Source organism: Solanum verrucosum, unplaced genomic scaffold (assembly GCF_900185275.1).
Source record: "Solanum verrucosum unplaced genomic scaffold, falcon-dt-bn FXZP01000261.1, whole genome shotgun sequence".
NCBI classification, from domain to species: domain Eukaryota; kingdom Viridiplantae; phylum Streptophyta; class Magnoliopsida; order Solanales; family Solanaceae; genus Solanum; species Solanum verrucosum.
The window spans coordinates 420,248-445,810 of record NW_026019969.1 but is presented as its reverse complement, the minus strand read 5'-3'; the positions used below and the strand labels follow the sequence as shown (position 1 = coordinate 445,810).

The 25,563-nt window shown below is 33.5% G+C and overlaps 3 protein-coding genes across 3 annotated transcripts; 1 reads left to right on the top strand and 2 right to left on the bottom strand.

Annotated features, from left to right (window-relative positions):
- Positions 1-327: 327 nt before the first annotated feature.
- On the bottom strand, positions 328-3,942 carry LOC125816219 (uncharacterized). Its single transcript, XM_049495802.1, has 4 exons — positions 3,885-3,942; positions 3,737-3,753; positions 863-954; positions 328-334 (listed from the first exon to the last, which is right to left on the bottom strand). Exons 1-4 carry the CDS (start codon positions 3,940-3,942, stop codon positions 328-330), a joined length of 174 nt encoding a protein of 57 aa, XP_049351759.1.
- Positions 3,943-5,619: 1,677 nt separating this feature from the next.
- On the top strand, positions 5,620-10,014 carry LOC125815427 (shaggy-related protein kinase epsilon). The gene is made up of 13 exons (XM_049494896.1): positions 5,620-5,942; positions 6,639-6,911; positions 7,013-7,105; positions 7,206-7,265; positions 7,365-7,637; positions 7,773-7,847; positions 8,028-8,084; positions 8,171-8,311; positions 8,593-8,643; positions 8,728-8,823; positions 9,000-9,083; positions 9,424-9,526; positions 9,605-10,014. The coding sequence occupies exons 1-13, from the start codon at positions 5,883-5,885 to the stop codon at positions 9,664-9,666; spliced, it is 1,428 nt and encodes a 475-aa protein (XP_049350853.1). The 5' UTR covers positions 5,620-5,882; the 3' UTR covers positions 9,667-10,014.
- Positions 10,015-13,232: 3,218 nt separating this feature from the next.
- LOC125815420 (putative pentatricopeptide repeat-containing protein At5g52630) lies at positions 13,233-15,727 on the bottom strand. Its single transcript, XM_049494885.1, has one exon. It carries the CDS (start codon positions 15,679-15,681, stop codon positions 13,288-13,290), a length of 2,394 nt encoding a protein of 797 aa, XP_049350842.1. The 5' UTR covers positions 15,682-15,727; the 3' UTR covers positions 13,233-13,287.
- Positions 15,728-25,563: the final 9,836 nt, after the last annotated feature.

The window sequence follows — 25,563 nt, the reverse complement described above, 5'->3', positions numbered from 1 at the left end:
TATTTGAAGATAAACTTTTATAATCTGATCCAAATTCTGTGGACAAACACTAGCTAATGTTTTCATTTTTACTAATAAACTAATTGAACGAGAATATTAATTTTTAAAACTATTTTATGTTCTTTCCGTAAAAGTAACTACCATAACATAAGTCCAATAATAAATCATTCTTGAACTGAATCATGTTTCATTCCATGTAATTATATTTTTTTCAAATATAAAGAAGTTTGAAAATATTTATGCGATGATTGTGAAAATCTTAAGATATAGATTATGAGACTATTAAATTAAATTAGAAGAATCTTTATAGTATATTCATATAATAAATCATATCCTGTTTAATAAGAACAGTTGGTCATAACTTTCTGGAGAACGTACATTAAAAGTCAGCTAATTGCTTAATAAATTCATATAGTTCATTTCATGCAACTTACTTATTTGATATCAATCTTATATGATATTGGAATTTATCTTTTAATTAATTGTCATTAGAATATAATATACTTGTTGAGACCCTCAAATTTTGAACAAACAAGCTTAGTGGTTCCCAAGTACAAACTTTTCATTGTCACCTCAACCACTAGAGAAAGAAAAATGAATGGAAAAAAAGGGACTATTTTTCGGATAATGATCCGATCAAATGCCTTATAGATTCATGTCATATGTATTATATAATAATTTATGGTTGAGATTCATTTAAATTATATACTCATCTTAATAATAAAAATAACATAGCCATCAACTATTTTTATTTTTTAAAACTATTAAATAAAGCAATTAAGTGTACCCTAGCTAATATTTTCAAGAAAAAAAAATTAAGATTGGCGGGAATACTTCCCGACCTTTTTTACCCGCCACATACTCTTTACGAACACCAAGACCAACTCTTCTTGCATATTCATTATAAAATCTAAGTGCGTTCTCATCACTATCAAACTTAAGACCAAGTTTCGGCTCATAATCTACAAGTTTATGAGAGTTCCTTTGTAAAACTTCTTCAGGAGTAATTTCACACATGCTTTCTCCAAATTCTTAAGTAATCTCCAAAATTAGATCAAATTATAAAAATATATTTATTCGAATTCTTCAAAAGTGTCAGATTCTTTCAAATTAGTATAATTTTAAAAATTCAATACAAGAGTGTAACATCAAAAGAGAACTAGCGATCAAACAAATATCAAAAAATCAACTTTAATATATATAAAGGAATCAAACTTAAAGAAGAGAACAAAATCAAACCTTGTATTTCAAAAGAATCACTGTTTCTACGTCTTGAAAATCTTGGATTTCTTAGAAGGAAAAAAAGGGATAGATGTACTTGTAACAGATGAGGTTTGGCGGGTTAAAAAGGTCGGGAAGTATTCCCGCCAATCTTAATTATTTTTCTCTTGAAAATATTAGCTAGGGTACACTAATTTCTTTATTTAATAGTTTTAAAAAATAAAAATAGTTGATGGCTTTGTTATTTTTATTATTAAGATGAGTATATAATTTAAATGAATCTCAATCATAAATTATTATATAGTACACATGAATCTATAAGGTCATTGAACATTACTTGACCTAAGTATATTTGACCGGATCTTTTCTTAATAAGTCGTAGATTTTTTGGAATATTTGCAAAAAAATATAATTAAACATGTTCGTCCATTCTAATTTAGGGTGTTTGGTACAAAGGAAAATGTTTTTTCTTTTAAAAAATAAGTCGTTTGTTCTACTATTTGCTAAGTAAGTAAAAAAAAATATTATCTTATAGTAGTATTTATATGCAATCTAAAAAACCAAATATGAGGTGGGGAGTAGGGTTCAAGGGTGGGGAGTTGGGAGACATTCAGTGGTGTAGTCACACATAACTCAAGGTGGATAATCAAACACCCTTCGTCAAAACGTTATAATATATATATATCTTAAATCCTAGATACCCTTAATAAAATTTCTGATTTCGTCATTGGAGACATTGGGTTGATGGAAATGAGACAATGAAATTAAATTGTCAAATATGAAATTTGTTTTCCCTACTCTCATTAGGAAAAACATTTTCTTCATTTATGAAAAACGTATTTACTAGAGCAAACTATTTTTCAAAACATCTGTTTGACCAACCAAATATTTAAAATAAAAGTAAAATTATTTTCTTCCCTACCAAACACAACCTTGATCGTCACTTTTTGAATTGTCTATAGTCATCGAATGATTTTTTTATGTTGCAATAGGATAAGGAAAAATTTAGCATATGATGAATGTGTTTTGTAACGAGGAAATGTTTTACACGAAAAATATGTTCCTAGAAAATAAATAATTTACTTGCTTATTTTCCATGTTTGGTTCGTAAATAAAAATATTGTCTTATGAATAGTTAGGTATAACCTAAACAAATATTACTAGTTATTGCTTGGGACTATGATCTATTGGTGCATATGCATTTTATTATTTGGTAGAAGATGACTATTGGTTTTTATAACTTATACGACCATTATTTTTTGTAACTTTCATGGTCATTAGTTTCTTGTAACTCATTTGACCATTAGTTTCTTGTAACTTATGTAACATCTATCACGATTACCTATATATTCACATTACTACCCCTCATTTTACCCATTGATTATATTGAAGACTTCTTCACCTATAAATAATAGTTTTCTTTACCTATATATTCACATTACTACCCTCATTTTACCCATTGATTATATTGAAGACTTCTTCACCTACAAATAATAGTTTTCTTTCTTTGTGAAGTATCCAAGAAAGATGAGACAACAATAGATAGGATATGAAAAAAATGGAAGAAAAGACGAGAAGTATTATCTTGTGTAGAAAGAAAATATTCTAGGTCTTCTACTATATTCATTATACAAAAGAAAAATATTTATATGTTGAATGAAGGTGTTCTTATGTGGAACTTCGAACTCTTTAACTAATAGGAGTTGTTTGAGTTGTACGACGTTGTTAGGCTGTTGTATCTTGGAGAGACAAATCAAGAGTATTACTGATGGATCACTGTAGATTATGTTGCAGTGGACTTGAATCTCCTTAAAATTGCGAGATATCTGCGCCTCAGCCTAAAAAATTATTTATTCATTTTTAAACATTTTATTTCAAAAGTAATTTCTTATATTTGTGGTATATTACACCAACGTAATTCATATCCTAACCCAATGCAAGACTCGACCCTTGACACGACACTAACTTGGGACCTATCCCCAATATTGAGCTATAACACGACCTTGACATTAACATAAAAGTTGGCCCCAATATTGACTCAAAACTCAAGACCGAAAACTTGACCCCGGGATCAAGCATGAGATCTTGATTTTGAGACCACAGATCAAACCCTAACCTCGACCCACTACCTTAATTAGAGCCTCGAAATCTCGACCTTGAGATCTAACCCTAACTAGACCTTACCAAATAAGTGACCCCTTACTTCGAGACCTTATATTGACCCCAACCAAAGACCCAACCTTCAAACTCGACCAAAAATTTAAGGCATTGGGTCCTAAAGATCCCAACGTTAAAACTTGAGAACCAACTCCTACCTTGACCTTGACCCTCGAGACCTAACATTAAGATCCCAAGATCTAATCTCAACTCCACCTTACTCGAGATCCAATTCAAACTCTGCCCTTACTCGAGATTCGTGATTCGGCCCTCAAACCGGATCTTGATCATGAGTCCCAAGACTTAACCTAACCCTCGATTAAAAAACTGAGATGTTGCCCTAATACTAATTCGTAACTTGGTCAAGTTTTAGGTCTGGATCAAGTCTCGATTTAAGTTGGTGGTTTGGTCATATGTCGGGGTCGAGCTTGAGTTATAGTTGAGGGTGGGAAAGGTCATAGACTGGGTGTCAAATCCTATATTAGGGTTTGGTTGGGGTCGAGTACTAGGCAGGGGTCTCAGATCAAGCGATCTTAGGTCGAGTCCTTTGTCGATCAGGGGCATTTGGGTGGATTATATGGTGGGGGTGGGAGGTGGTGAGGTTGAAATAGAGAAGGATGTTGTAAAATCAATTGTGATCAAAATGTATCTTTTTCACTCTGACAATAACATATTCAGTAAAATAAATTTAAAAGATAAAATCTGAAAAGATAATGTAATACATATGCTTATCCCAACTTTTTGAAGATTAAAAACTATTTCCACACTTGACTATGGACTCAAGTAACGTACCTTATTCATTCTATTAAATGCTTTTTTCCTAAGATAAATATAGGTTATTTTGTACACATTGGTTCATTGGATCCTTGTTTCTTTTTCTAACCAATGGATGTAAAAGATAAATTCAAAGTCATAAACTAACCACGAAAAGGATAAGGAATAGTCAAAGTGTTAGACAAGAAGACCCCCGCGAATATTCCGCTGGCATAATTATTGTCTCAAATCGCACGCCCCCTCGTAAATCCCTTATCACGCTAAGGATATTATCGTCATTTACTTAAGCTTCTGATTTATCCACCGTTCGATTCAGCATGATTTAAATCTACGGCCCAAAATTAAAGTTTGACTGCAAGTACGAAAAAATATGCAGACAGGAATGATTGGGCTTTCGGTCATGACTTTGACCACTGATAATTTTGAATTTTGATTTGAATTTTTTTTAGTAGAGAGAGATTTCCCTTTTGTCGTTTTTTCCTTTTTTAAAAAAATAAATTATTTTGGAGTTTTATTTGTTTATTTACAATTTCATTCCCTAATTTAAAAAGAAGAATTATTGTTCTATCCAATATATGCTTGAGTGAATTTTGAGAATCAGACTCTCACGAATAAGATAAGATGAAAATTTAGATAGTTGATTAGTTAAATTTTTAGTTTTTTAGAGATTTGTGATTGTATTTAAAATTACATGAGATTTACCTTCTTTATATTTTAAGTGTGTTAATTTGAATGTTTAAGAAATGAGATAATTTGTTTATTTTAATAATCTTAAATGAAAATAGATATGTATTTTAAAGGGATAAGGGTCTGAAAAATACCTCAACTTTGGTCGGATTTGTTGTTGCGATACTAAACTTTCATATGGACTTATTACATCCCTAGACAATTTAAAATTCCGTATTTTTTACCCATGAACTATTTAATAGTGTATTTTAAAGGTATATATGTGCCCACGTGGACACATTACTATTTATAATTTTGCATTATTTTTTATGTCCACGTGGGCAAATATATATGTTTAAAATACGGTATTAAATAGTCTAGGGAGGTAATAGTTCCTCATGAAAGTTTAGTATCGCAACAAAAAATCCGACCAAAATTGAGATATTTTTCAGACCCTTATTCTTATTTTAAATATATTTGTAAATCTTATAATATTAAATATGTACGAGGTATGTTTGAATTAAAAGGGATGAAACATTAATAATAACATGCCTTTTAAATTAAGGTAAAAAAAGAAATAAAATAAATAAAATTTTGTGAAATATAAATTAAAAATATATGAAATGTATTAAATCATTTTATTATGTTATGACAAACAAATTAAAACAATAAAGTATTAATTACTTTTCTTAGAAATAATATTTTTTAGAAGCAAGTAAATGAAATAAATTATATTTTTTAGTCAAAAGTGAAATAAATAAAAATATAAATGCTAGACTCGTATCATGCTTTTTGGTTTTTGGATTTATTTTTATTTATCACAAAAGGAGAAGAGAGAGAGAGAGAGGAGAGGCTTTATGTTGTCATATTTTCTCATTTTGGCATATCAAAGTCTAATTTTCTCTATCTTCTTTGGTTTTCTCTCTTTCTCTCTCTCCCTCCCCCATCTTCACCATTGAAGAAAATACTTTTCAGGTGTTTGAGGAAGAGAGGAGGACTTATTACTCTGAAAATTTTGTGAAGGACAAAAGGGGTTTTTCTTTTGGGCTCTTGGCGCAGCAGATATGAATGTCATGCGTCGCCTTAAGAGCATTGCTTCTGGACGTTCTTCTGTTTCAGATCCTGTAAATTTCCTTTTTTCTTTCTCTGGAAATGGGTGTAAAATGATTATATGATTAAACCCAGCTAGTTTAGGATTGAATTATATTTGATTTTTTTTTGGCTCAAATGGGTCTAAATAAAAGGGGAATGGAGAGAAGTGATTCGTATAGTCGAACCACTGGGGTTGAGAAAACGTAAAAATTTAGGGTAACGGAGAGAAATCAATGATTTTTTTTTTCTGATTATGATTTGTTTTGATTTGCAAATTAAAGAAAAAGGAGGTAGAGTTTTTGAATTTAGGGAATTTAAATTCTTAGTTTTTTTTGTAGTCTTTGTTTTGCGGTTGTTGAAAAAAATGTGTTGAATACTTCTTAAATGGTTAGATTTTCACCATTTCAGCTCTAAATATGTGCGAGTTAGGCTTAAAAAGTGAGGCTTTACAGAGTCTTGGCTTTAAAGAAGGTAGATGCTATTTGATGGATCATTTACTCATGTGACTATCGATTTTAACATGTTTCTTTTGTCTTGGGACTGGGTTAAGTGAGGACTGTTAGTATCTGCTTGTTGTGTTCTAGATTTTGATAGTATGGAGTATGGACTTATAATGCAGTGATGGGAGTTATAATGGAAACTTGTAGCTTGCTTTTTGTTTGTTGTATTTTTATTAGATTTATCAGTAATTCATGAAAAGAGTATGATTTGTTACTGATTTTTAATAGGGTGGTGATCCAAGCATAAAGAGGGTGAAGGTTGAGAAAGAAGTAGATCAAAGAGTGGTTAGTGAAACACAAATGGAAGAGAGATGTACAACGACTACAGTTCCAAAGGAAGACATGGCTTCTACATCTAAGGAAACCACTGCTGGAAGTACATCAGCAATGGATACTAGACCTGAAAATTCTGAACTTGATGAGCTTCCTAAAGAAATGCATGAAATGAAAATTAAGGATGAAAAGGTTGATAAAGCTGATAGTCTAGAGGATAATTTGAAGGTATACCCAAAGTTTTAACTCATTTATGTCTAATTTAGTATGTAAAGTAGCTGTCTTTAAATTCTGGAATAAGGTTTATTGATCTATCTTGCATCCTATAGGATATGGAACCTGCTGTTGTTAGTGGAAATGGAACAGAAACTGGTCAGATTATTGTGACTACTGTGAGTGGTAGGAATGGACAAGAGAAACAGGTGAACTAGTTGAATGAAATTTAATTTCTCTTTACCCCAATATGGTCTTATAGGCTTAAACTTAGCTCAATCCGATGTTGACCTCATGCTATTTTCACAGACATTGTCTTACATGGCGGAGCGCGTGGTTGGCACTGGTTCATTTGGAGTTGTCTTTCAGGTATAGTTGTATGTTTATCTAATGTCTATTGATAATGTTAGCATTGCCGTTGTCTGGATGACTTTTATTGATTTTTTTATCACCTTTTCTATTTCACAGGCTAAGTGCTTGGAAACTGGTGAATCTGTAGCAATAAAGAAGGTTTTACAGGATAGGAGATACAAGAACAGGGAACTTCAGATTATGCGCACACTTGATCATCCTAATGTTGTTAAACTACGACACTGCTTCTATTCTACTACTGAGAAGAATGAAGTCTACCTTAACCTTGTCCTGGAATACGTGTCTGAAACTGTTTACAGAGTTTCAAGGCACTACAGCAGAATGAACCAACACATGCCCAATATATATGTGCAGCTATACACATACCAGGTGAGCTTATTGCAGGATTCTTCCTTTTTCTCATCAAGATTGCGGAATTTCAAATCCTAACAACTTTAATTTCTTGTCTTGTAAACTATCTTGAGCACAGAGTAATGAATTTTCTCTAAATTATAATTTTTACAGATATGCCGGGCTCTGAATTACATGCACGGTGTCCTTGGTGTATGCCATCGTGATATTAAACCACAGAATCTTTTGGTGAGCACTCAATTTTCCCTCATAATATGCTTATTGCTTTTAGATCTTCCATTTGCATGCGAAAATGACTTGAAATATTTTGAGTAACCCCTGTAGTGTGGTTAAGTGGAGTTATATCTTCTCTCTTCACCATTCACCTCTATGTGCCCTGACTATTTGATGCTTATTTAACTTCTGAAGGTTAATCCCCACTCGCATCAGCTAAAGCTCTGTGATTTTGGTAGTGCAAAGATGTTGGTACGTGGTGCTTCTTTTTTAAAGAAGAATTCTTTTTTCCCTTCACAATTAAGCAGTCCCTAATATTTTAGCCTTCGTTTTTCTAGGTGCCTGGAGAGCCCAACATATCATACATTTGTTCTCGTTATTACCGGGCTCCTGAATTGATATTTGGTGCTACTGAGTACACAACTGCAATTGACATGTGGTCTGCTGGTTGCGTTATGGCTGAGCTACTTTTGGGACAGGTTAGTTGGTACTTATAATTAATATTCATGATCCTATTCTTTTCACTGGTGGTGATGTAATCTCTAGAATTTTTTGCGTTTCACTTGTCACTGTTTCTGTTTCACGTTAGATTCCATTAATGATGTTAAGATAAATTCCTTCTGTGCAATCCAATTTTCTTATGTAGAAGATTCAAAGAACTAATAATTAAACAGAAATATATAACCTGGTGAGATTACATTGTTTGTAGCCTTGAATCCACTAGTGTCTGACATTTTAGTTCTGTATCTATTATCTGCAGCCTCTTTTCCCTGGAGAAAGTGGCGTTGATCAGCTTGTCGAAATCATCAAGGTGTGCAATCAAGGGACTCTCTAATAGTTTACGTCGGGTGGTTTTTCTCTTGCTAACCGTTTTGGTATACTTTGTGCTTGCCAGATATTGGGGACACCAACTAGAGAGGAGATTAGGTGCATGAACCCAAACTACACAGAGTTCAAGTTTCCCCAGATCAAAGCTCACCCATGGCACAAGGTTAGTGAAAACTTCTTCGGTGGATGTGGCTGCTTCACTAGTAGTTAAATTCTTTCCATCCTTCCCTTGTCATTTCCTTGATGAAGTTTGTTGAAAACTGTCTATTCAAATAGCACGAACCACATGTCAAAACACAATGCAAGCATACCAAATCTTAATGAGATTGCAATCTGCAGATATTTCATAAAAGAATGCCCCCTGAAGCAGTAGATTTGGTGTCAAGGCTTCTGCAATATTCTCCAACTCTACGCTGTACTGCTGTAAGTAAAGAATTTTCTTCTTAATTATCAAGAATTTAGGATATTCTGGTAGTTTCCCATTTTACCCATCATTCAAACATGGTGTTCCATTTTTGTCATCTTTCAATATGCGAGTTCTCATTGATTGTGCTTTTAGCACTTCAATGTGGTCTCCTGTCATGCTTATGAAGTTCAAAAATAGAAAACTACAGAATGTATGTTGAAATAACATTCTGTTTTGTGGAGAATTAATGGCTCTACATAGTCTTACTAAGTTGTTGTCCGTAAGTGGTATCATCCTTTAAACGCACTTGATATCTGTTTTCCGTTGATGTTGAGAGCATTTTGTGTTTATTGACAGTTAGAAGCATGTGCACACCCTTTCTTTGATTCTTTAAGGGAACCAAATGCTTGCTTGCCAAATGGACGACCTCTGCCTCCCCTATTCAACTTTACACCTCAAGGTGAGCTTCAGTTTAGTTTTTCCTTTTATTTTCACATGATTTAATACTTAAATCTGATTTGTCTATTGTCTTATACAGAGCTTTCTGGTGTGCCCGCTGAACTGCGAAAGCGCCTTATTCCTGAACACTTGCGCAAGTGAATTTTGTGAAGACAGTTGCTTAGGCTTTTGTAAATGGGTTTTCTTGAGAGGTTTTGTTGCCTAATCAGCGTTACGTGTCTCCAGCAAATGCAGCTGCTTTCTTGGCCTGAGTAATATTTGATGGAATACAACATGGGAGCTAGTTACTTGCTAGTTGGTCTTTATAAACATATTATGTTCAGTACCCCAGTAGTTTTAGATGAGAGTTTTCATCTGTTAATTTATACCTTGTAGCAAGCAATATCTAGTTTGAGGGGTATTCATGAGATTAATGAGTGCTCCCAAACTTGGAGTTATAGATGAATTATTAGGAGTTTTATATTCATTAAAGTATAACATTTCATGTCTTCTGGTTGTCCTATAGAAATGTGAAATTGCATCATGCTGATTATATTCATATTAAGTTAATTGTTGAAATCTACCATGTGAAGCACTTCCAGCAATGACAAGAAGAAAAAGGAAGAACATTTACTGGCTGTCTAATAGAGTCCTAGAATTTACCCATTTTTGAAAATTAACCACCTATGTTATTACTTCAAGAATATAATGGAATGATACCGGGAATTGACCAAAACTATAAGGATTTTATTTTCGCACATCTTGAATAATTCATCAAGTATCAACCAGTTTCATTTTGCACATATACTTGGCAACTATTCTTTCCCACAAAGCTGTAGGCAAATGTTGAAAGAATAAGTTTTGACAATTTCTTGCTTTTTGTAAGATTTTTTCACTTCATTGAATGCCAAGTCACATTCTTTAGATGAAAGAGGGCAACGTAACGTAATTTGAGCATTAAAAACAAATTAACAAATCATCTGCCTTTTGGATACAGTTCTCTCATCCATCAATTGGAGATTCGAAGCACTAGCTAACATCAAGTACAATCTCTCTTATAAAAATCAGCACCTAAATAAGTACAACTATGTGGTCCTGTGATCACAGCTAATTTGAACCAGGGAGATTACATCTCTATTCAATAAATAAGGACAATCAAGATAGGTCTGTTTACTTATTGACAACTGCACAAAGTACTAGACATGTGGTATAGATGGATTATGAATTGGTAACAGACACCTATTTGACCTATAAACTTGAGAGTACACCATCACAGATATAACCATCACAACAACGTTATGACATTCTAATCAATCTATCAATAGACTTGTTTTTTTACTCTTACCTTATTTTTTGTGGTAACCTGTTTTTAAGTCTCTTGCCAAGCAACAAGTTGAGTATCCCGGATCAAACAAAAGAGAATGTGCCTTTCAAACCTGTCCCATAGAGTCTTGTTGGAGATCCTGATCGCTAATTACTGCCTCCATCGAGAACATTATCAGCTTTTTTGTGTTTCGTTTTCATCCACTCCATAGGGGATGGTACCAAGAAATGTGTGTAGTTATGGTACCATGCTTGCTCCCATAATAGGAAACGTTCATTGACTTCAATGGAAAGGGCTCTGTTGTCATAGAGGACTTGGGAATGATGAACATACTTTATTCAATAACATGTGCTTTTCTTCTGGTCCATACAACCTAAGGCAGGCAATGGACAATAGGCTTTATGAAATATTATGCTCTAGTCATATGCTCACAATAAAGACTGGGACTGAGGCCCCCCAGAAAACCTAAGGCAGGCAATGAGCACGGGTTTATGAAATATTATCCACGTTACCATATGCTTGCAAGGTGGGAAAGCAACAAGTTCCTGTAAGCAAAAGTAAAGTTATCAAACTTTTACATAGAGGAACAAGAAATTGCAGAAGTTCTTATACTTTTGCATACAAATAAGAAATTTGTGAACGAACTTGATAGAACTGAATTAATTATTAAAACAGGCGTCCATTCAAAATCAGAACATCAACCAATTCATTGGCAAGACATTAAGAGAAAGATAAAAAATGAAAGTAAGATATCTAGACTTCTGTAATATAACCACCATCCACTTCATCGAGAAAAAAACACAGGCATCCTTGGAAAGTAAGGGCAAATGAGAAGATTGGAATTTCCCATTCAAGAGATTGTCATTGTATAATTTTGCATTGCTGAAGAGACATAAAGCTAGCGGTGCACACCTACTTAAGGCCCCAGTAATTTTTATGTTTGATCAAATGATATCAAGCAAAAAGACACTGAGTTTTTTGCCAAAACATATGATTCATCTTTTAGATCTTAATCTTGTAAACAGTGACCCACTTACTTTTTACCTTTCAAACTCCAAAGGAATATAATTCCATACACAATTTAGTTTTACAAATAAATGTATTTACCCTCAAAGTTGCATCACATGCTTCTTTTTGAAAGTACACAGAATTCCCTCAATCTTATGAAGATTTCATCCATTTATCACTGCCAGCTGATATTTCTTCTTTCATCAAAACCATTGTTCAATGAATGCCATTTTCCATCAAATTTTTCTTTATTAACACCAAACAGCTAGCAAGAACCTGTAGAGTTATAAGGACACTTCACTACAGGATTCTACTTTCAGGAGAATCAGTAAATTAGAAGAGCATGCACCGTCAGAAGCAAAAACATTTTTTCACATGGCAATACAACTAAAAGGATCAGCATCATCGAATCCACAGCCTATAGCAGAAACAAAAAGGAAGAGAATGAGGAAACGTAGGATCCCAAGCAACAGGTACAACAGTATCACACTCACTTAAGGAAAATTACCCCACCCACACCCCAGAAATGACATTATTAACCATCTTTTTCATTTATGAGGTTGTCTAGTTATAACATAGTTTCAACTTCCCAAATCTTGCTATTAGGGAAGGCGACGGAATCAAAGAAAATCCATTAGTTTAAATCAAAAGTAAAAACATCTTTGCCTTCAGAACATTATACTATAAGCTAGCATGCACCTACACCTTTACTTTACCTTTCTTTTAGGATTAACTTTGCATGCCATATAAACAACAGTAAACTACCTAAGACAACGACATATTGGTTTTGCATTGGATCAATGTCTATCTTTACTCTCAAGGCAACACACAGATTTTCACAAGACAGAAGTACTAGCATGGACTTATCTATGGCATGAACATTCAGGTCCCTATTCTGGTTGGGTAATTTGTCGACTGAAAAGGATATAACTCCCAACTTTAACTGCAGAGAAGATATCAGGAATTATGAAAAAACATTAACTCCAAGCAAAATTATTGTTAAAAGACTCTGAAGATGGTTTCACACCTGTGAGGAAAACTCATCACATAACATGTAGAACGAAGCTTTCTTCAGGATCATCAGACCCTGCCTTCACGGAGTCAAAAATATTTCTCAGAATGAGGACAAGTTATCTCCCTGATGCCGGGGAATGGCGATTGGTGCCTGCCGTGGGAGAGTGCTGCGAAATAAGGACAAGGGATCGACTCTCATATAAGTCTCAGAGAGCAATCAATTTCAATAAATCTTATCATTCACATTGAGCTGCATAAAACTTTTAACTTTTAGTTTCCATTTTCCAATAAATGATCTGCATTGTTAGCAGTTAGTAATATACAGATGTGAACTGTAAACCTTGGATTGCGCTGCAAACCCAATCAATAAAATTGAATGTTCTTATCTTTCCAAGCGCAAAGGAAACAAGAGCCACAAAAATTTAAAGGAGTGTTTTCTACCAATAATCCCCACAAGAACATATCCCTTCCTTAAAATGATGAAAACAATTTGAATCTCGCAAAATAATATGTCGATCAAAAACTCTTGACACGAATTTCATTGCATTATGGCAGTCACCACATACACGAAGGTTCTTGAAAATCCGAATTGGTACTCCTTTTGGCACATAAAGAAGCCCAAAAGCAATAGCCAATTTCTCACTGTGATAAGAAAGACTTTGTTCCCTTCCTTCTTCATTGATATCATGGAGAGAAAAAATTGTGTCTGGCACATATCCAGCTTCCTTTATCAATGCAATAACATCCTCAAGTTTTGAGTAAATTTCATCACTCTTTGAATGACTTCTTTCCTCAGATATAAATGTGTGCACCACTCCATTCATCTCAATCCAACTATAACCAGGCTCTTTGTTTAAACCCTTCAAATTCATTTTTCTTCTAAGTTTTGCTGCATTTTCCCATTTTCCAGCAGCAGAATAGATATTTGACAACATAACATAAGGGACAGCATCTTGTGGTTCCAGCTGAAAGAGGGCCGTTGAAGCTTTCTCTGCTAGATCTGTGTTCCCATATACTCTACATGCAGCAAGCAACGCTTTCCACACAGTAGCATCAGGTTCAATATCCATTTCATTAACTAACTTCTCAGCCTCCTGTATTTTCCCCGCACGGCCCAAAAGATCGATCATACATGCATAGTGATCAGGGCTTGGTCTTATCCCATAATCTTTCTTCATTGAAGCGAAGTACTTCTTTCCATCGTCAACAAGGCCTGTATGGCTGCAGGCAAACAACAGGCCTATAAATGTAATAAAGTCAGGTTCTATTCCACTCGCAATCATCTCGTCAAAAAATCTCAGAGACTCCTTTCCTTTGCCATTCTGGGCATAAGCCACTATGAGAGCAGTCCAACTGATCACATTATGCATTTGCATTGAGATGAATACTTTTTTGGCATCTTCAAGGCACCCACAATTGGCATACATTGTCATAAGAGAATTATCAACTGATAATGATGCCTCAAGGCCAGATTTAATAAAATCCGCATGAACTTGCTGCCCAAGTTCATGTAGTGCCAACTCTGAGCAAGAACTTAGAACACTAGCAATGATAATTTGGTCTGGTTTAATTTCAGCCGTTCTCATCTCATAGAATAATTTCAGAGCTTCTTCATAAAAGCCATTGTGAGCACAGCCAGTGACAAGTGATGTCCATGAGATTACATCCTTCTCAACCATGCTGTTGAAAACATTAATCGCACAAGCTAGGTCTCCCTGTTTGGCATACATATCAACAAGTGCATTACTAACAAGCTTGTAGCTCTCATATCCAGTTTTAACAACCAAGCAATGAAGACATTTCCCATTTTTGGGATCCTGCATACAAGCAAGGGAATTCAGAACTGAAGGGTACGTAAACTCATCCACTTCCATATCACAAGCATACATCTTTTTGAACAGAGACAGTGCCTCATCTGGAAATCCATTCCTCACATACCCAAGTATCATGGAATTCCAAGAAACTGCATGATTTACCTCCATCAGTTCCAATGCCTTCTTAGCACTGTGCAAATCTTCACATTTACAATACATGTCGATTAACGAGCTTTGAACAAACACGTTGGCCTCAAAACCACCATTAACAATACAACCATGTACCTGCACCCCAAATCTAATATCAGTGAGTGCAGCACATGAACTCAAAACACCTGGAAATGTATACTGGTTCGCCTCAATCCCTTCTGCACGCATGCTGCTAAAACACTGAATTGCTCTTAATGCATCACCATTTTGAGAATACCCATTAATCATAGCAGTCCAAGTAACGTGATTTTTCCCATGAGACATAATTTGGAAAATACACTCAGCCTCCAAGACACGCTTAGACTTCGCATACATATCAATAAGTCCAGTCATTACAAAAACATTCATATCAAAACAAGTCTTAATAGCATATCCATGTATCTGTTCACCTCTCGAAAGCAAACCTTTTATCGCGCACATTCTCAAAATACTTCCCAATGTAAACTGACTAGGCCTATGTCCCTCACTTTGCATTTGCCAAAAAAATTCAAATCCTTCAATTTCAAAACCATGCTTACAGTATCCACAAATAAGAGAAGACCAAGTAATTGAACTCTTAATTGGGATCTCCTCGAACACTTGCCTTGCTTCAACAAGCCTCCCTCCATTGGCATATGCCGCAACCATTGTAGTCCATGTAAACTCGTCTTTCTCAGGCATTTTATCAAACATCTTTCGTGCTTCATCAGTTTGACCCAGTTTTGACAACTCATTCAATTTTTTATTTTTGTCAAGTAAAGAACATTTTGGCTTTCGTATGATAGAACTTGCAAAGGTTTGAATCGTGCGATGAAGTTGCACAGACATATGGTGATACTGCTAGTATGAACATAAAATTTTCATTAGGAAAATTAATTTGTTCATATCATGTTTAGAATTGCATACTTTGTCACGTATAATTTTTGGATTTGCAATCTTCAAATTAACTAGTGTTATCTTGGTGCAATCATCTTGCTCTCTCCTATTGCAATTATCCTTAACACTTTGTTTGCATGATTGTGTTGTTTCATGATATATCGTATTGTATTGTTTTAATGAATACAATGTCTGAATAGATTGTATAATTTTTTGTCGTTACATAATGTTACATATTCGTTACTTAAAATGATAAACCTACAAGAATCGTTACATAATGTCACATATTCATTATTTGAAATGATAAATCTACAAGAAAAATAGAGTACAGGGTAGAGATACTGTGAAAAAGTAGGGTAAAACATGAAATATAATTATTAAATAATAAATAAAGATAAAATGAGAAGAAAATATTAAGGTAATGACGCGACCACACCAAATCGGTCATTCCATAAAATAGGTCTTTTTAGGTAACGATAGATTTAAACGATACGATACCATGAAATTTTACTAACAATCAAAACAAACACTGTATTAATTACTTTTGACTTGAATTTAAGAGAAAATACATAATTATCCCATCGAACTTATATCCTTTTTTGAAGTAGACACCTTAAGTTTGCGGTCCTATTACCCCACGAAACTTGTTTTAACCATAATAAATACACTCTTTTAACCCATTTTCAGAGCATGTGCAATCTCAAGTTTGAGAGGCGCGTGAAAAAGTAGAAATTAATCCCTAACCAATGTTTTAGTGCCACATGGCATCACCAATTTAAAATTTGATTTCTTTGTTAAATAGACCACCTTCAATCTTCCACAAACCTCCATTGATGGCCATTGAAGAGCTCTCCATGTGCAGCCAAAAAAAATAATAATCTCTTATGTCAATTCTATGGTTTGATTTATAAACCCATGTGAGATGTCATATGAACTTTTGGAGTTGGCGAGTTCTCAAAAAGTCCCTTTTCTATATTAACAAAAAAACTCTAGAGTTGGCGAGTTCTCAAAAACAGATCAGTTTAATTACAAATTCACTGCTTCTTTCTCTAAGAACCCAACAATCTGATTAGCTAATTTTGGAGATGCCAAATATGAATGAGTTGAGGAATACACCTTGAACTGCAAAGACTAATGCATGTTCGTACCATTTAGGGTTTGATAACAGATAGATCGATGAAGGTCATGAGATGCATCCGTTCGTTCCCTACTTCTTCAAAGATGTTTTGATAACATTGAGCCCGTATTGTTTACTTAACTTGATCACAATCTTGTGTACCCATAAACAAAGAAGATGCCATTTGAGCTATCACTATGAAATTCTCCAATGATGGAGCTTCTTCTATACACCACTGTTAAAGTTCTACAAACATATGTAATGGAGTTTCTAAAATTCTCTAGTAATCGAGAATGTTCTTCTTCATCGTGATTTAGTACAAAATGTTTAAGATAAAAAAGGGAATTTGTCAAGATTTTGAACGGGTCTAGGTTTTACCCAACCCTTTATTAAAGAACCTGGAAAAAAATAAAGTTACATTATTTTATTTGGGGTGAGACACACTCGCTGACAATGAGATTGTAAATGCTGTAAATATGGTATATTTATTCTGGTTGAAAATAATTTCGTGGGGTAATAAGACTTTCACAAACTTAAGGTGTCTACTTTAAAAAATGATATAAGTTCAATGGGGCTAATTATGTATTTTTTCTAAATTTAAACTTAAAAAGGGAGTTTTTGACTAAGTTTTTTTAATGTGAATTAAAAATTAAAAACCAAAAGTATCTTTTTAAATTTAAAGTAAAGTGTTTTTAAGTACTTTGTGTCTTTGTTGAAGACCTCTAAAAATTAAGAAGTGTTTAAAAATAATAAAAATATCTAAAAATAAATTAATTCAAACACCATCAGAAAGTCTGCCTTTTCTTTTAATGAAGAAATAATCCAAAGTAGGTGCATTTTCTAACAAAATATATGGTACTGTTATTTTATTACTCCACATTTAATTAAACTCAATTTATTTACAACCCCGACCTATTAATCAAGACATTTTTTTTATATATAATAAAATGAGATGAAGATGCACTAATAATTTAGAGCTATCCTAATCACCCCATTGATATTATAATATAGACCATTTAATCCTTATAGCTTTATCTTTTTTTCTACACCTCCTTTCTTCTCTCCTCCATTTGCTGGTTCTACCAACTCACTGAATATTGTAACCTTTTAAAAAATAATCAATTATGAAATCAGCAGACTGGTAGCAAGCAAAAACTTGTGGATCATATGTACTCAATAATATTTTATTTAGGAACATTTTGACTTTTAATATTTCGCTTAATTTGTCGATTTATATATTTTTTGGTATGGATTTGTCTGTACATATTTTCTTGCATTACACACACATACACTCTAGTAGGCTTTAGATCCTGCCCTTGACCGTGTATTATATTTTTTCTAACCTTTTTGTCTTGTGGATTACGAGTCTATGCGAATTGGGTAATTTTAATCTAAATTTTGAATTTTTAATCTAGAATTTAGTAATTTAAAACACTAAAAAATTAAATTTATGTTGTAAAACTAAAGCAAAATAAGACAAGAAATATAGAAAATGAAAGCAATAGAAATAGGGAGACAAGAGATGAGAGCTTTTCTTATTATTTCAAGTCTTTGAGTGTATACAATATGAACCCTTATGCCTCTATTTATAGTGTAACATAGAGGCATACAAAAGGTTAGTCATAAACATGATATTAACATGAATATAATGGATGAGGTTATGCAAGTGAAAGGTTACAAGAATTATGGTTGTAAAGTTGGAGGTTATGAAGGTTATGATTATCTTCATAATGGAGGAAAGTAATAGAGATAATGGGTGAGAGTAACTTCTTGGTGTAATGGACATTCACACTATAATATTTTATAACACTCCCCTTTGGATGTCCATAGATAATATGCCTCGTTAAAACTTTACTAGGAAAAAAACATGTGGGAAAAAATCCTAGTGAAGGAAAAAGAATATACATATCTTTTAATACGCTTTGAATGTTGCCTCATTAAAAACCTTACCGGGAAAACCCAATTGGAATAAAATCATGGTTAAGGAAAAGAGTACAACGCATATGTTCTCCTTCTGATAAAAACTTTACTTGATATCTCGGAGACGATGCATTCCAAGCTTATATCACAACTTCTCAAATATTGATGTTGGCAATCCTTAGTGAATAAGTTTACAAGATTATCACTTGAATGGGTCTTTGAACGTCAATCTCACCATTTTGTTGAAGATCATGTGTGAAAAAGACTTTTGGTGAAATATGATTTGTTTGATCTCCTTTGATTGTATCCTCCCTTCAATTGAGCTACATATTATTTTCGTATATGGTGGCTGAAATATCATTTTCAAAAGAAAATTACATACTTTCTGAATATGATAGATCATGATTCCAAACAAACACACTCCCGACTTAATTCATACATCAATATTATTTCTGCATGATTTGAAGAAGTGGTTACTAATGTGATTCTTTGAATTTTCAAGTTATTGTTGTGTCTCCATATGTAAATAATAGTTCATTTGCGATCGAGCTTTGTGCAGATCAAATAAATATTATGCATCTACATAATTAAATCATTTCTGACTCGGGGATTGATCATTTCAATTTTATTGAAGCTCACCCTTTCTTCTGAAAGAAAATCACACATTTTCTATGTGTTGAGTCACTTGCTTTGTTAGTGTCTTGTCATTATTTGAATGATAATATGTCAATCCTTTCACATAACTTTCGTTATGTATATCAAATAATCTTCTAGCATTTGCATAACCAACAATCTGTAAGTGCACCAATTGCACTAATACATGACATTTTAAATTATTTTCATGAGATCAAAAATATTTTTTCTCTGTGTTAAGCAGTCTCAAAATCATTGGGTACTCAATGGAATTGCTTTAAGACCTTTTAAATCCTTCAAGGATTTTCATATAACCTTCATCATCTAGTTAGACATAATAATCATTCATTATGCATATTTAAGTATTTCATCTATTGCCAGACTGAAACAAGTCTCATTCCATCCACCACTGGAGAATAAATCTCTATTTAATAATGTCAGAATTTTTGCTAAAACATTTTATGCCTAGAGGCACATACCACACTTTATATCTTACGGTTATACTTCGCACAATTATTCATTTGTACCACACTGACATTATATTTTGATCCATGAACTATAAGATAAAAAGCATCACTTTTCTAAGTGAAACAAAATATACTTGAATAGTGCCAATAATTTATCTGTCCACACTATATGACAGATTCAAATTTAAGATCCTCGTAACATTTATAGCATTGAGTGCTACTTCATATCAAAGATATCGTCGACGATCATTTTGATATAGATTCCAATACGACATAACTTATCGAGATCTTCATTTTCATCATTTTCAGGTACCTGAATCTTTGCCAGGGTTTTATGAAGTGTTATGTCATAGTGCTCTTTAAAAACACTTACCTCATTATCATGACCATTTTGATAATTTGCTCCTCTCGTTCCTCAAGAAGTTTTATGTTTGGAATCGATTGGTCTATCATGCTTCTGGCGTACCATAGGCTCTGTCCTTCAAGGACTATTTATTGGAGCATTTGCAGCTTAATTAAAATATAATTGGGTCAACAAATACATCTGGAAAATTATTTGCAACATTTTAAAAATGAATTATCTCTTGAACTTCAAGTTCATATTTTTTCTTAACGAGGATCTAGATAATTCACCACACACATAATTTTCAGCTGCTAAACATATCTCCCCCTAATGTTAAGAAATCTAACATTTACCCCAACCTCATTTGGGGATCTATCTTTGTGTGTGGTGAAGCAATAAAATCATATGTGCACACATCAAATTTTTAGATGAAAATTATTTGGTTCTTGACCCTGAACCAATTGTGATGGGAGAAACTTGTTGGCTTGATGCATACACGTTAAATAAACTCATCTCATATCAAAATTTTATTTGAGAGATTTGTTCTCATAATCAATGGTCTAGCTATAATTGGAGGCAAACGATTTCTGCTAAACCAACCAGTATTATCAACATAATTTTTTAGTTTGGAACCGTGCTCTTAATTTAACAATTTGAGCAAACAACCTTACAAAACCCAATTTGTAAGTTGATACAAATTCACATGTGACCATATGATAGATACATCTATTAAATCATAATAGTAATCGGTGCACATGGTAGATGAACGGGCCCATATTCACCTTTTTATATGTTTCAAATAATTTCAGGGGATACCACTCAACCTTAGCTGGTACAATGATCATTTTATCATGAGAACAAGCAACACATGAGAATTCTGGAAGAATCTTTTATTTCTTCAACATATAACCACATGAATTCTCAATTTTTTTGCATCACATTTGAACCAAAATGATCAACCCGGTTATGCCAACTGATATTTATTCTAGTAAACTTCTAGTTTACTTTTGCATGCGATTCTATCATCATGCCTATATTTGTGTACAACAAACAAGAGAAAGGTGGGTAACCTTTTATGTAAATATTCATAACCCGCTTTGATTGTAGTAATCTGAAGATATTTAATCTTTCAATAATATACAGTCTCAATATAATATTTTTTTTGAGACTTACTATCACCTCAATATTATGAACTATTTTCATTTTTGGATAGTAACAAATTAGCTCTTCCGAAACTCTTAATTGAGTTTGTGTTGTAACACCCCAGAAATTTTTTGAACTAAGACTCAAACCGTTCATCGTAGTGAATGAGATTTTTGCAAGGAATTAAAAATTTCTTAAGTGTTAAGGTCATTAGATGTAGCACCTTGAGTTCCAAAAAGAATTAAATTGGAAATAACAAAATCTGAAATTTTGTAAGTTAAGCTAAGTATGAGTTTTGGGTCGACTTCAAACGACCATAAATCATAGATCAGGATGATTTAGGTGTACTACCATATACCGTAGGAAAGATATTTGAATTATCTTTCCAACGCCGCTGAGTTTGCTAAGTTTCGAGGTCGGATGAGTGAGATATGACCTTTTGAAGTTAGGTTGTCCAGTTAAGGAAAGTTAGCCGAAAATAAAGAGGGGTATTTTGGTCTTTTCCTTACCCAACCAGATTTAATTCGTTTTTAATAATATTTCAAGGGTCTAATCCTATTAGGTTCAGTTTTTTAATCCTAAAATACGCCTAGGGTTTTTGTTGAGAATTCAAGAAGAGAAAAGAGGAGAAAAGAAAAAGGATGAAAGCGTTCGTCGAGATTCTTGCATCTTGTTGCGGATTTTCGCCATGGGTTTGATCCCTAAGAGGTATGTAAGCTTCCATAGTGTTGGGTTCTTTCACCCACACGCCAATCATGATTTATTCAGCGTAATTTCGTTCTTGAAATTTAAAGATTAGAGTTCTTGATGAGTTCTTGATAAGTGTTCTTGAAGTTTCATTAAGTTTTGAAGTAAGATTCTGCTTATGTCAACTTTAAACGACCATATCTCTTAGAATATCAAGAGTTACGTGAGCCATAACCTATCCAATTAAAGGTAATTGAATCTACTTTCCAACCCCACCAGTTTCACGTCAATCCAATATCTTAGTAAAAAGTTATGACTATTTTAGTAACCTATACAGTGCTGTTACGAATTAGCCGACGGGAAAATATTGAAAATAATCGTTTTTGTCTTTTTACCTCCAAGAAAACCATCAACGAATTTCTTGACTAATTAAAAAGCTCAAAACAATCAGATTTTCATCTTTACTCATGAAAATCATAATTTTTGGCTATAGAGATTTTAAGAAACTAACTCGAGAATCTCAAGAAAAGTCTTCTTGATTGTTTACCTTCAAGCTAGGGTTTCAAGGCTTCTAATCAAGTTCTTCTTCAAGATTCTTAAAGATTCTTCAAGATTCTTCAAGAATCTTGTTCTTCTAGGTATGTAAGCCTATCATAGTGTTGGACTAGTTCATCCTCACGCCCTACATCTACTTTCAGATCAGAAAAAGAGTAATCTAGGATACTTGAGATAAGTTGATTTTGAGTTCTTGAATTCACATTTTTTTTAAAAGTTCTATTCCTAATTATCGAATAGCTATATTGTTATTGAGATCCTTCATATCATGAATCATAACTCTTGAATTCATAATTCAAATTCAAGAGAGAGTTAAGAGTAGAGTTCAAGGAAGCCTTTGAGTTCAATTTTGAATCCTTTGAGATCCATCATCGATTTGAGTTAAAGTTCTGAGTAGGTAAGTATGAGAATGCGAAGAGTCATATACATGAGTTCCTTATTGATATTTTGACCCTTGAGTCGAGTCGTTCATGCCCATAACTTCCGCATGAACTTCATCAGTTGAGCACCTTTCAGAGGAGTAGTATCTTCAAGTTCTAAGTATTGAGTTCCTAATCCCCTATGAAATTATATTTATAATCATGGCACTATTACATGTTACCCATGAAGTCCTTGAGTTGAATTGTTCATGCCCATAATTCCACATGAACATTATAAGTCGAACAATCTTGAGATGAGAAGTAGATTTGAGTCCTTGAGTTGAGTCGTTCATGCTCATAATTCCGCATGAACCCTCTGAGTTGAGCATTCTTGAAATTAGTAGTATCATTGAAGTTCTTGAGTTCCAAGTATTTGAGTTCTATCTATGGTTATTGAAAACCTTGCATTTAGTAGTTCATGTCCATAATTCGGTATGAACCATATTTTAAGAAGTCTTTTACAAACGTTTTAACTTTGTTTAAAGACTTAAGTTTTGAGTTCAGTAAAGAGTAAAGAGTAAAGTTTGAAGTCCTTTTCTTCAAAAGTATATGGGGACTAAGTATTCCCAAAGAGTTTATAAATGTTTTCACATTTAAATTAGAACGGAAACTGAGATTTCCAAAGGGCTGTCGAGCTAGTTTTCAGAAAAGAGTAATAGCTTTCTAAATGAAGCAAGCAGGGAAACTGAGATTTCCAAGATAGCCTTTGAGCTAAGTTTTTGAGCAATTATCTCAAATCAGCAGAAAAAAAGTATGTTTTTAAAACATAAGAGCTAGTATATTTTTGGGAGTAGTATTGAGCACCGATATGGGGGAGAGTTCAGACAACTCACAACCTCCATAAACCATGTAGCCACCATGGGTAGAAAAGGGTCATACTTTTTAGATGAACCTTTTTCGAAATAGACTAGTGGATCCATTAGGCAGTTCAGGTTCTATACCTTTGGCCGGGTATAGGATGCGCTGGCAGCGTGAGGTAGATCGCTGTATCATCACTATAGCTCTTATGTGATGGTTGTCGGTTAGAGAAACTCCCACAAAAGTTATTGTATTTTTATATACATCAGTTTATTGTATTTTTATATACATTTCAGAGTTATGGTGTATCCTTGCATACACACAGATTTGACAGCATGTTTTTAAACAGTTTGTTTCTTTATATTGCACTTGTTTTAAATTGCTTTCTATTGAAATGAGTTCAGTCATATTTAGTTGAGTATCCAGAGTTGAGTATCCAGAGTCGAATATCATATCTTTGAGTCGAATATCATATCCTTGAGTTGAGTATCTAATCTCTGAGTTGAGTATCTTATCCTTGAGTACTTTTGAGTTGAGTAAGTTTGAGTAGTTTGGAGTATTCATTGAGTTGAGTAAGATTGAAAACAGGCAAGTATGTTTCCTTTTTATCAAGTTTCAAGCTTATGTTTATGTTTTAGAATTCCCCTTACATGCTCGTACATTCCACGTACTAAGCCATTTGGCCTGCATCTTTTCATGATGCAGACACAGGTATTCAGGATCATCAACAAGAGCTTCGTTGATACATCCGAGAGTTCGAGTTAGCTATGGTGAGCCTCCTTGCTTTCGGAGGATTTCATTTACCTTTCAGTTATATCAGTTGTTAGGACGTCGTGGGTCTTGTCCCGACTTCCATCTTTATCAGTTAGAGGCTTCATAGATAGTCAGTATAGTTGAGAAGTCTGTATCATTTATTTTATTAAATGTTTTAAAGACTAAAGTTGCCTTTTTATGGTGAGTTGTATATATTTTATTATACAGAGTTTTCTTTGGACTTAAAGTCTATATTTAAGTTTTATGAACTTTTATTTCAGTTTTTAAGCTTTGTATGCTTGAATCAGTTTTCTGCTTGTAGTCAGCTAGGATGAGGGTTCGCTTGGGGACCAGCAATGGTCTTCGAGTGCCGGCCACGTCCAGGGTGTAGGCTCGGGTCGTGACATGTGTACTGCCACAAATTTCACAACACCATTCTTATGGTGACCATCTCCTTCAAGGAGAAAATTATTATTATTGTCAAGGTTAAAATTATTACATGCAAGACTTATTTCTTGACAACTAATGACAAATTTGTGTTGCCACACAACAACATTTATTTTGGTCATGACCACAATCTTTATAGAAAATAATTATTTCTTTCTTTTGTCCTCCAATAGTTCATAATAATACATACCACAATATTTGTGTAGTACTCAAAGTATATGACCAAAATGACCATTTATGTCAAAATATTTTTTTCAATATCTCAAACCTCCCGTAGAGATGAGATGTGACATGACATTTATCCAACCATACATGAACATGTCCTTATCCATACGAACACAAGTCACATTCTCTTCAAGAAATGAACCATAACCATTTGTACATGCTCCATAAGTTTTTATCAGAAACTCATTGTCATGCTTTGGCATTATCAAATTTATGTGACTCAACTCAAGATCACTTTAAGATGTCAAATGTACCAATTGTACTACCACTTTGTATTCCTTTATTTTGATGGAGGATTTACAAAAAAATTCAGGGTTGCATCAACAA

Coding starts and splice junctions, on each gene's coding strand:
- LOC125815420 (XM_049494885.1), bottom strand. CDS start 15,681: ATGTCTGTGCAACTTCATCGCACGATTCAAACCTTTGCAAGTTCTATC.
- LOC125815427 (XM_049494896.1), top strand. CDS start 5,883: ATGAATGTCATGCGTCGCCTTAAGAGCATTGCTTCTGGACGTTCTTCT. Junction 8,312..8,592: donor CTGAGCTACTTTTGGGACAG/GTTAGTTGGTAC, acceptor TATTATCTGCAG/CCTCTTTTCCCTGGAGAAAG. Junction 8,824..8,999: donor AAGCTCACCCATGGCACAAG/GTTAGTGAAAAC, acceptor TGCAATCTGCAG/ATATTTCATAAAAGAATGCC.
- LOC125816219 (XM_049495802.1), bottom strand. CDS start 3,942: ATGCCCCTGATCGACAAAGGACTCGACCTAAGATCGCTTGATCTGAGA.